The sequence below is a fragment of the Brachycentrus maculatus genome, unplaced genomic scaffold (genome assembly GCF_059751285.1).
Source record: "Brachycentrus maculatus isolate JH-2025_06_01 unplaced genomic scaffold, ASM5975128v1 h1tg000199l, whole genome shotgun sequence".
NCBI classification, from domain to species: Eukaryota; Metazoa; Arthropoda; class Insecta; order Trichoptera; family Brachycentridae; genus Brachycentrus; species Brachycentrus maculatus.
In genome coordinates, this window is record NW_028280950.1 from 2,592,722 (window position 1) to 2,604,675 (window position 11,954).

General features: G+C 33.2%; 2 protein-coding genes across 3 annotated transcripts; both read left to right on the forward strand.

Annotated features, from left to right (window-relative positions):
• Positions 1 to 264: 264 nt before the first annotated feature.
• On the forward strand, positions 265 to 11,554 carry Lipt1 (Lipoyltransferase 1). Of its 2 annotated transcripts, none has more exons than XM_088263465.1 (4): positions 265 to 1,263; positions 3,112 to 3,222; positions 8,222 to 8,435; positions 10,189 to 11,554. In XM_088263465.1, exons 1-4 carry the CDS (start codon positions 730 to 732, stop codon positions 10,590 to 10,592), a joined length of 1,263 nt encoding a protein of 420 aa, XP_088119591.1. In that variant the 5' UTR covers positions 265 to 729; the 3' UTR covers positions 10,593 to 11,554. The 2 variants fall into 2 exon arrangements, with proteins under 2 accessions (XP_088119591.1, XP_088119592.1); XM_088263466.1 differs by having other exon boundaries at positions 3,115 to 3,222.
• On the forward strand, positions 410 to 577 carry LOC148307451 (uncharacterized). Its single transcript, XM_088263470.1, has one exon. It carries the CDS (start codon positions 410 to 412, stop codon positions 575 to 577), a length of 168 nt encoding a protein of 55 aa, XP_088119596.1.
• Positions 11,555 to 11,954: the final 400 nt, after the last annotated feature.

The window sequence follows — 11,954 nt, forward strand, 5'->3', positions numbered from 1 at the left end:
GAAATTTATTTAGTAAAGCATAAAAGTTTAATATTGTAAAAATATGCACTGTATATCCTTACAAGTATAGTCAGTTTTCTCGTAAATGCTCCGGGTAGCTTATCAGCGGAAGAAAAGTAGTTCGACGTACTATCACTCGGCAAGAGTGAACTTCCTCGCCCTCCGCTGACCTCCGCCCGCTCGGCTCCTCGGCGCTCCCCCCGCCCGTTGGCCGTTATCTCCCGAACGAGCTGATATAATGGGGGGCTCGAAGGTAATTTGCTCACATTTAAGTTGACAGTTCACTTTGAACGCTGCTCGTTTTGTTCTAAATAAAACGGATTGAATTTACATAAAAAAATAACGTTTCGTTTTGTGCTCTCGATAAGTCGTTTTAATCGTTTCGGAATTTTTGTTTAGCACCGTGCCGATGCAAAAAGGAATGCCAAGAGACTGTCGGGACTGTTTGGGAATCAGGTACAGAATTAATTCCCTACACCAAACCTGGAAGTGGTTGCACCAGACCATCGCCCTCCACGAGTACCTGATTTCCCTGTCTTCTGCCGACACGGATGCTAATTGCTCCTTTAACCATTAGGGGCCTCTCTGTGTGCGTGAAAGACTCGAGTGTGTAAAAGACTTATTAATCATAGAATAATCACTGCCTCATTAAAAGTAATATTTCGACTATTACAATATTGACACATTTCTCATTAAATACATTTTTTGCGTGTTAAAAAATAGTTTAAAATGGCACAATTGATGCAAAGTTTGAAGAGTGTCCGCAGTTCGTTGGTCGGATGGAGCCGGACCGGATTGTCAGGTTCTACGGTGGCCGTCAGATCTCTTTCCTCCGTGAATAAAAGCCCGCAGGTCGAAGAAAAGGATGTAAAGAAATCGGTGTTTATATCTCAGTCCACCGACATCTTTACAAACTTGGCGCTGGAAGATTGGATATACAAGAACAACGACTTTTCCAAGCATCACATTCTGATGGTGTGGAGAAACGACCCGTGTGTAGTTATCGGCAGACACCAGAACCCGTGGGTGGAGGCCAACATCCCCTTCCTGGTGGAAAATGGGATTCCCCTTGCGCGGAGAAACAGCGGGGGCGGAACGGTTTACCATGACCGAGGAAACCTTAATCTGTCCTTCTTCTCTACCAAGGAATGTTACAACAGAAAATACAACTTGGAGTTAGTCACGAGAGCCCTCTTTAGGGAATTCGGAGTCAATGCTGAGATCAACGAACGACAGGACATCGTTGTCAAGCAAAATTATAAAGTATCCTTTTTGAAAATTTTAAAATATTGGTCTTTCATATCATTTGTCGAAAACATTGTTTTATTCTGGTTTATATTTAAAACATTTTTCAATACTGCCACACACTTTATTACCATATTTTGGGTGGCCGATTTTGTTGAGGAAATTTGTATCTCAGCATATATCTGTATATATTACTAGTTTGCCATACATCAATGTAGTCGGCATCCAGTGCGAGATGTTCAGTATGCATAATGTGTGCAGTTCATGCCCAGTTTTAAAAGTGGTGGCGATGGTAGTTTTCACAATGTGTTATTGAGTTATTTTGTTTTTTACATGTTTTATTTCCTGAGTAGGTGACTGTGTTATATGTCAGTGGAGCAGTTGATTTTTATTTTAGATTTTTTTCAAATAATGAAACGTAATTTATCTATGTTTGGTGTGTGATATTCTACGAGTTTCAGAAAAAAAAGCATCAGAACTGCGCAAAAGAACATTCGGAATGTTTATTTGGAATATATTTTTATTCTCTGAGTAGTTTAAATGTGGTTTGTACATTTGAAAATGATGATTTTCAATTTGGATAATCACTTCAGACAATCTTTCTCCATTTATTGTATATTGTTGTGGGTGCTTTAGTGGATAACCCTATAGTTAACACGTATCAATGAATCCTTATGTTTGTTGCGGTACTTAATTTTTTTTTAAATTTATTTTAATTTTCTTAATTTTTTTATTTATTTAGTTTATTGAAAACCACATTCTAGGTTTTGTTATTCTTCCTTAGGGTAAGACTGACCGGAGCATTTCGTCGTAACGTAACATGTTACGATGCGAGCATTCAGGCAGTCAGTACAGCGAGCCGAGCGCTTCATCCATAGTTTCGGATGCTCCCTGCTGCGAGCAATGTTACGAAGTTATGTTACGACGAAATGCTCCGGTCAGTCTCCATCTTTAAATCATCTTTGTGTTCAACTAGTCCAGTCCCAAGGCTGCTTTGTCCTCCGAATACTAATTGAAAATTAATTATAATGCATTAATTCCTCGGTGATCTTTGATCCCATAATAATTCTGAATAAAGTGGATAAATTATTTAACACTCTGTGGTTCATTGACATATGAATGCACAATAATATTATGCAATCACTTTAATTGAATGACAAAGGGAAATGTCTTGGTGATAACAACATTAAAAAAAAACCTCCATTATAACGTGTCGTTGTAAAGTGATTGATACATCTAATTATAACTTTTTGGTTTCATAATCAAATTAATTATACTAGTGTATTTCAAAAAATCTTTTCTATTTTTATTATTCTTAATTTTTTAAATTATTATTTGTAAAATCTTCTAAATTCTGTTTTTATTATTATTTGTAAAAACAAATAATTATGGATAACCCCCAACATGACAAGGGAACACCTAATGGAGATTTTGTATATCTTTATATGTTGCTTAACACATTTCACACGAGTATTTTTTTACACTTGCGAACTGCTGGCGACGGGATTTGATAATTATGTACATATAGTTAAGACCTTAATAAAGAGATTGGTTTATAATATTCATATAAAAACGTTGGATGATAAAATTTTTTCTGCCTTTGAAATGAGGCCGGCGCAGAAGGTAAAAATACCCTTGCCATCCTTAAGCATAAATCGACCGAACGGGTAGAAATACCTTTCCCATCCGAAGTGTGTTAAGAAAAATGTATCTTAAAATACTGCATGAAGTTAGTTTTGTGTGAAGTTAGTTAAGTGCATAATTTTCGCTACTTAAATATGATGTTATAACAGTTGTAGCCGATTGTTTGTCTTCCATTGTATTTTGTTGTCTATTGTATATTGTTTTCCTTGACTTGAAGTTCAGCAGGTTTCTGGTACAGCAGCTAAGCTGGGCCGGCCCTCCGCCTACCATCACTGCACACTGCTCGTCAACGCCAACAAACTGAATTTGAGTCAAGCTCTGGCCAAACATGAGGTGAGTTTTCTTTCAAGGCCATACTCGCTATAGTGAAATTCAGTTAGATTCTAGCAATACATAGAGCCAGGCGTCAGGTCACAACCATTTTTTTAGAATACAGATTAGATCTTTTTTTTGTTTTTGAAAATATATATTGAAAAAATGTTTTTATAATTTTTTTAATCCTTGCCTTTCAATAATTCTTTTCTTTCCTAAACCACATATTTATTTGAAAGAAAATCTTTTTTTTCAATACAAAAACAATGTTATCCGGGAGAAAATTACGTTAATATTCAACGAATACTAGGCCTTAATATTTCTAATATACTGCTACCACTATCAGTTTTGTTAGCTCAGTATAAAGCTTTATTCATACAACTCCAATACCAGATGAAACCATCAATTCAAAGAATTTAAAGATAATAATTTTGAAACTTGACATAAAAAAAAACATTGTGTCATTTTACCTAATTATGAATACAAGTCCCAGTACGATAATACCTTTAATTAAATAAAATATTGTACTTGTATAAGATCACTTTTTTGAGTACACTAATATAAACTGCAGATGTTCTCATTGACAGGTGAAAATACAAACTTTGAATTTGTATTTTCCCCTATTGATGAGAACATCTTAGTTCTCGAAACTAGTCGTGTTTACATGAACTAACTCTAAAAATAAGTCTTATACGAGTGTTTTATTTTTATATTTAAAGCATCATTTCATTGTACAAACTTGATGTCAAATCAATAAATGATAACATCAAATTAAATTAAAATCAACAAGGGAATTTTATTATTTACTAAATTGTCTGACTGATTGTAGAAAATTGTAGAAAATTGTTTATAATGTTTATTAAATTATTTTTTATTAAATTTGATAACTCAATTACGTCAATAAATAAATGGCTAAATTTCATGCTTCCAGTATTGTGCTATGTGGAAAGATTGTTTATTCCGATAATCATAATATATATGTGATTCGTTTCTGCAATTCACTAATATGATTATGACATCAGTTCACCAAACGCACACATTTTGTTTCCAAGCGTAATAGGCCTGATAAAGTATTCTATAATTAGGTGCCCATGCTCCCAGGGAGTGATCAAACAGAGTGTGTTTACTATGTGCTTTTTATCTTTATGATAACGCGCCAATGTAAATACTTCATTTGTCTGGTGGGTTTTTATTATTCAGATAATGTTATGATTTTTCTTGCTTCGTAAACATGTTTTTAATTTAAAAAAATTAACATCTTATATTCCTTGTCTTGGAAAATTACCAATATTTAATTAAAAAAGTAAGATATAAAGGTTATTGGCTATTGTAGCTCCGCAAAATATTTTGAGAATAAAACAATATTAATTTTATTAATTGTCTTGGCAGTCATTTTGTGGTAAAATCTATCTATTTTTAATTTGAGTTTTACTTAGTAAATACCACTATTTCTTAAAATCTATTGTGACATGTGTTTCAATGCATTCTGCATCATTTTCAAACACCGTTATACGGCATTTAAAACGGTGTATGGTGTTAAATGCATTGAAATGTGTCACAATATCAAAATGCAGGAACAAGAGTAACAACTAGTAAAAATATTGAATAAATGCATCAATAAAAAACATGAATGGTTCAAAAGACGATAATGACACTAGAGTAGAGAATACACATTAACATGACAACATGACAATGAGGCAGTGCAAACAATGATGACTGCGATGAATAATATAACCCTCTTTACAGAGATGTCAGGCAAATGTGTTAGCATAGTTGTCCCCTGTGTTTTGAGTTTCGTATACAATTTGCAAACTAAATTTTTCTATTGATCTTGGTCACACAAAAGCTTCTGTTGCTATATTACTCATTCGAATGACACAATTACTCGTATTTCAAAACTAACATCTTCTTGGTCTGAGTGTTACCTTGTGTACGAAATGTAGTAGAAAATTAGAAAACGAAGAATCAAACCATTTGAGGTTATCAGTGGTAAAGACTCGGTGTAGTGTCTTTTCAGTTAATTGGAAATCAATTAAAAGTAATCTTTCGACGTAATTTTTTTCATATTATTCAAATGACATTGAGTAATAAGTTATTTTTATTTTACTGATGAGAGTGTATGTATTTAAATAGCACACATTCTCCAAACATTATTTACTTCGTAACAGAAATTAAAAATACTTTTATTTATTTTTTTTTTTTTTTTTTTTTTTTTTTTTTTAACTCTTTATTCCAGCTTGACTAAGTGGTGGGTGCAATACTTAGTCAGCCATATATGTTTTACAACATTTTATTTAAACAATGAAATTAGAAATAGGAAGGAAATAAGAAATTGAAAGAAATAATAAAAAATAAAAATAAAAATAAAAATAAAAATAAAAATAATAATAAATTTGGAGAGATGTAGACGAAAATTAGCTCGCTGGCAAACGCAGCACTGCGCTCCAGTGCCGCCACATGTCCAGCCCCCATCTGTGCTCCACAAGCCGCTTTATGATGAGGTTGGAGCTCTTCATCAGCCTCTCCCGGAAGCCTGCCACTCGGTGCCTTAACAGGCCATCCCAATGTGGTAGGCGTGCTGTGGCAAACATACCACTCGCGCTGCAGTGTCGGGGTAACTTCATTAAAGCTCTGTAGCCGTTATTGTAGCATATTTTCATGCTCTTTAAGCTTCGTTGTGTAACCTTACACCATAGCTCGCTGCCGTATTGCTGCGTACACAACACTTGGAAGTCTATTTTTTACCTGCGCGGAGCAGTGGGCAAAGCGGCGTGTCAGCATATTGGACCGCACGCAATGAGCACGATACTGGCGCTTGATGTCCTCATCATCCGCACAGTTCTCCTGTAGGATATGTCCCAAATACTTGAAGCTACTTACCCGCTTAACTTCTTGTCCATTTATAGTTATGGGCGGTACCTTTAATGAGTAATTTTTGGGTTTAAATACCACAAGCTCACATTTTTTGGCGTTGTACTCTAGGCCGTTTTCTGTGGCGTAACATTCACAGATGGCAATAAGTTTACGTAGGCCAGCTATCGATGGTGCCATCAGGACCATATCATCGGCGTATGAGATGGCATTCACTCTCCCTCCTCCTATGGAGCATCCCGCATTTACTTGGTTTAACCTATCATGTAATGCATCCACGTAAAGGTTAAATAGGCAAGGAGATGTGATTCCACCTTGTTTGAGTCCTCGCTGGGCTTTAAACGGAGTTGAGGTTTCGGTCCCCCATTTTACTCTGTAAATGAGATTTTCGTTCCAGTTTTTTAACATGCATTTCGTCGTAGGACATTCAATTGATTTTTGTATTTTTTCTTCCAAAATGTGATGTACTACTGTATCATATGCTTTCCTGAGATCCATAAAACAGGCATATACTGGCGTATTTCGGCGCACATATATATTTATAGTATTTTTAACAGCGAAGATAGCTGTGTCCGTTCCCGATCCTTTTTTAAAACCAAATTGGTTGTCGGTCGTTTTTAGGTTTTCAACAGCTTTCTCCATCATTATGTTTTCTATGGTTTTTGCCGCCATGGTGGAAATCGCTATTGGCCTGTAATTTTCTTTTTCTGTTAAATTTCCCATAGGATTTTTTGCAATAGGTATAATTATTGACGTACACAGAGACTCAGGTATGAACGAGTGCCGGAACATTGCTGTGAAAGCTAGCGCCCACAGTACGTGTATTCTCGCGCTAGCATATCTAAGGTACTCAGCACAAATTTCGTCTCCTCCGGCGGCTTTATTACATTTCAGTGACCTAATGGCAGTCTGGATTTCCTTCACTTGTATAATGCAGGGACTCAGTGGATGCATATTGTTAGCATTATTATTGTAAATATTACAATTTTCCGCACTTCCTGTTTTCTCATACATTGAACTGAAGTGGGCTTATTTAAACTCTTTATCTCGGGAGTGATAATATTATTTAAATATTGAAATAAGAATTATTTTTCTTGTTTGTATACAATTTGATTAGAGAAGGTTAACTCATTTGATATATAAAATATAGCACAAATTGTCCTATAAAAAATCAAAAGTGTATTTGAATAAATGGCATTTTTTATTTAAAAAAATATCAAATTTGGCATAATTTTGTGGTTGTAAATAATCATTACAGATAGGTATATCTGATGTATCTTTATACTATTATATACATTATATCTTAATTTGTTGAAACATTTTTTTATACTATAACAATTTTCGTGCCACCAAACATCGATCTAATTAATAAATTGTCGCACTATATACATACAGACGAACAGCCAAGGAATGAGAAAATAATCAACTAGTTAGATACATTTATAGATTTGGTGTTTAATTTGTAGAACTCAATTTTAATTTATATATAAAATATTAAAATCGAACACTGATTTTTAGAGTCTACTAAATTGTATTTTATTATTGAAAACAATACATAAAAATAAAATTTGTGACAATTGTTTCGCCTTGTTATGGCATTTTCAAACTAATGAGTTATTATAACATTGTTTTTAATAATAAAATGCAATTTAGTAGACTTTAAAAACAGTGTTTGATTTTCATATTTAATATATAGTTAGACACATATTTATTTTTTGGAGAAATAAAACAACTTTGTTATTTAATTCACTAACTTTTATTATTAAAACCAACTAGTTTCGGCAAACCTGTTGCCCTCTTCAGGGTTTTTTATGATGAGGGCAACAGGTTGTTGCCGAAACTCTTTGGTTTTAAAAATAAAATTTAGTGGATCCAAAACAAAGTTGTTTTATTTCTCCAAATTATATATTACAATGTAAAGCTATTAAAGCTTTAAATATTCAAAATAAAAAACATATTGGTTTATTGTGTGGATTGTTAGTTGGTTTGATGAATATCTTATTAGTATCGGATTTTTATGTGTAGAATTCATGAAAAATTTGCAGCAAGTTGCAGCTTGCCAGTGGAAAAATACTATTCAAATAATTATTTCTTTACTCAGTGACAAATTTCATAATTGGAATTAATTGATATATTCTTATTTTTTTAGGCTGGAATAACAACGACCGCAACTCAATCAGTAAGATCTCCCATAACCAACTTGTGTGAAGAGAATTCTCGAGTGACAGTCGATGGGCTGCAGAAAGCAGTCGGCTGGGAGTTCCTCAGGACGCCAGCATTTCACATTGAGGATGGGGGTGAACAGCTCATCTCTCAACAGAAGGGATTCCAAGTTATTAACCCTACAGAGGACTGGTTCCCTGGTAAGTTTAACGTCTTTTTGAATTAATGGTGCAATCAATTTAATCAACACATTGTTGTTGTGCGGTTTTTTCACCAAGCCCGACCCTAATCACACTCGGACAGTCTGCCGCCCGACACTTAGTATGCTATTCACAAGTAACTGCAAACCCAATTCCGATCTGGTACGTCTGGTCAATTCCTGTCATTCACGCTCTACCAAAATTAAGCAAATGTAACGCTTATAAGTGTCTCCTGCTCTCTACTAACAGTATGTAAAAGATGCTTTCAAGTGTTTCCCGCAAACAATGTGTTAAAAATAAAATAGTAACAAAAGTTAGAATAGTAACATAAGTTTGAGTGATAATCGGTAATAAAATAAGAATCTTTGTTAATTTAATAATCCCCCTGATTAATTTCCCTGGTTAATTTTCGTCTTGCAACAGTCCCTAATTTGATTTGTGTGACAAATGAGTTTACCAATATGGACATTGTTGGAAAACTGTATGCTACTAAAATCATCAAAACCTTTCACATCAATTTCTCATATTGTTCACTCCTTTCAACAACGTCATAAATAAAAAAAAAACTTGATTTTTCAGTAGATCGTTTTTAAAGTTTAAAAATATAATATAATGTATTAAAAATAAATATCAAGCCACTTATTGAACTTTTTACTGTGCTACAGATCTTTTGAGGTAAAAGCTGAATGTTTTTTCTCTATTTGAAAAATATTTAGTATATTTAAAAAAATAATTAAATAATATCTTTACTTTAAAATGCAAAAACAATACTTTCTGCCATGTAGCGGGTAAATATTAAGTTAAAAAAATGCCGCTTTTGCTGGGATATAGTACATTTTCTGGGCATTCCGAAAATTTGCACAACTGAAACGTTGACGTTGTTGAAAGGAGTGAGCGATATGTATATACTGTTGGCTGATAAAGAACAAAATTATTTCTATTGGGCAAATAATGTTAATTTATTTACTTGATGAACCTTGCTACAATACTTGTACGTTGTATGATTAATATGGTTTTATTTTGCATAGTAATTTATAGTAGGGGGGTCAAAGAACAATAAAAGATTCAGTAATAGGATAGAAAAAGATTACACATAGAAGGCGGATTGTGATGTCAGATTTTATAGATTAACTCAACAACTACTTAATTGATTTAAATAAATTAATTCACTTAAATTCAACATGGCGGCTAGCTAAAGACCCATACGGTGATAGACCTATAAATCTAAATTTAGACTCTATTAATATTAAAAAAGGTACAAAAGAAAAATCTTTGTCACATCCTTCCCCACATGTTGAGAAAGCGACCATTGGTTTTTTACTACTCCAAAAACCATGCTAATACTAGTTGTCATTATAATACTGTTCAGCTTGATAATATTGTAATTTGTTCATTTTTTATAGCTCGGCCTCTCTACTATAATAAAAGTGTTTATAAAATATTTCCGCTGGAGAAAAATACACAAGTATTTTAATGCTGCGCAATAAATCCTTATCTTTTATAAAATTGAGAATTTGATAAAAAGATAATACATTTGCTCAATTAACAGAGTATCAAAGTCTGAACAACGATTATTATTGACCTATTTATTGACACGAGATAGATAATTAAATTAATATTTCTGTTTTTCTCTTTTTTTATTAGCCTTTTATTCAGTGATAGTGGTATTGATAAGTTATATTTTGTTATTGTATTGTTTAAATTATAATATATCTTTAAAAAATTGTGACATAATATTTATGAATTGTTCTAGGTATCAATAAGATAAGGGAAGAACTTTCTAGTTGGGAATGGACATTCGGCAAAACTCCGGCTTTCGAGATCAGCAGGTCTTTCACGGTTCCGTCCAGTCTCCTTTCTTCCGAGGACCAATTCAAGGAGCAAGATAGTCAGGAGCTGTGCATCAAGATGTCGGTGGAGAAGGGTTTAATCTCAGACGTCACTCTCAGCATCCCACCCGGTTTCATGGCTTCCGGCTTCCACGGGGACGCTTCCGTAGTGACGCATCTCAAAGGAAAGAAGTTCACTTCCGAGTCTCTGGAAGCCCTGCAGGAAGTGCTGCAGAGTGGAGAAGATGACGACAGCGGCAGGAGGAAGCTCGGAGAGAAGGAACAGTTTGTCGCTAACTGTTTCGATCAAGTTGTGAACACCATGTGATATAAAGCCGGCGATTCAGATAGAAGAGTAAATAAAGATTTGGACACTGATGCAAAAAAATAATTAAGTTCATACTGATTCGCCACATCAATTTAAAGACTGTTATTCAAACAAAATGTGTATATATTTTTCGAGTGCTTTTTTGTACATAGTAAAAAAACCTAACAAACTTTAATATTTTTTTTTAGAGATTTCGATTCTACTCTGTTAGAATATCCTTATTTAGATATGTATGTACATATTTTGATATCTTGTAAATATTTCTTTTTGTACTGTTTTACTCTTTCTTCTGCTTAATTTTCTTTCCCTTAATTTTTTGCATTCAGTTCTTCTTATTTTATTACTTATTATAATATAATTACACTTAATTTACCTTATTCTTTAATTTTAATTACCTCAGCCGAGATGTCGGCTGTTGAGACAAGAATACATCATATCATTTTGTTAATATTACCTAATTTAGTTAATTTTGGCTTATTAAATGCATGATATATCTAATGCAAAATACCCTTAAAAATATTTTGTTGCAAGTGTTTGTGATTTATTTTTGATCGGTTTTCTTGTTATTTCATTATTATTGACAGATATTACGGCTGTCCAAACTTAAAACACAGTAAGGGGCATTTTTTTGTAGTATTTTTGGACTAAGTACTTAGTCCAAAAATTAAAAAAAACCTTCTACAAAAAAATGTCCCTTACTGAGTTTTGAGTTTGGACAGCTGATTACATATTGTGCAAGAATCTATTTTAATAAAATCTTAACATTTTAATTAAGTTTTATGACTGGCTTCAATATTTCTTGAGGAATGTGTCAATTTTGTTAATAATATTTCTTATTTTATTTTATCAAATAGTTTAACTAGGCTTAGGTGCAAAATGTGTTGTATATGAAACTTGAGTCTTTTTTTGTGTATGCTTTTGATTTTGTTTATTTTGAAATATATTATTTGAAAAATGGAAAACTCTTTTATTTCACGAGAACTTTATTGCCCACTCTATCTAGAGAGTAGGACAGTTTGTCACTTGAATGGAGAACTATCCCAAGTCGCATACAAGTCAATTAAGTTTTTATGCATGTATTGTGTTCTTTACATAACTGATGTTGTATAGAAAGTTCTTAACTTGAATAAATACTTATTCAAACATTATGAATGTAGATATGTATTCAAAAGAAAATACTTTTAAATGGTTAAGAGAACTCACTTTCAACTGTTTGATTGCCTCCTGTGTGAAATGTTCCTATTTGTACTTGGGATAGTTCTGCATTAAGTTTCCATCTAAACTCCGCACAAATTTAAACTTATCATCTTTTTTTTAATTTCAGAACACTACCCAAGGATTATATATTTTTATCTGATACAT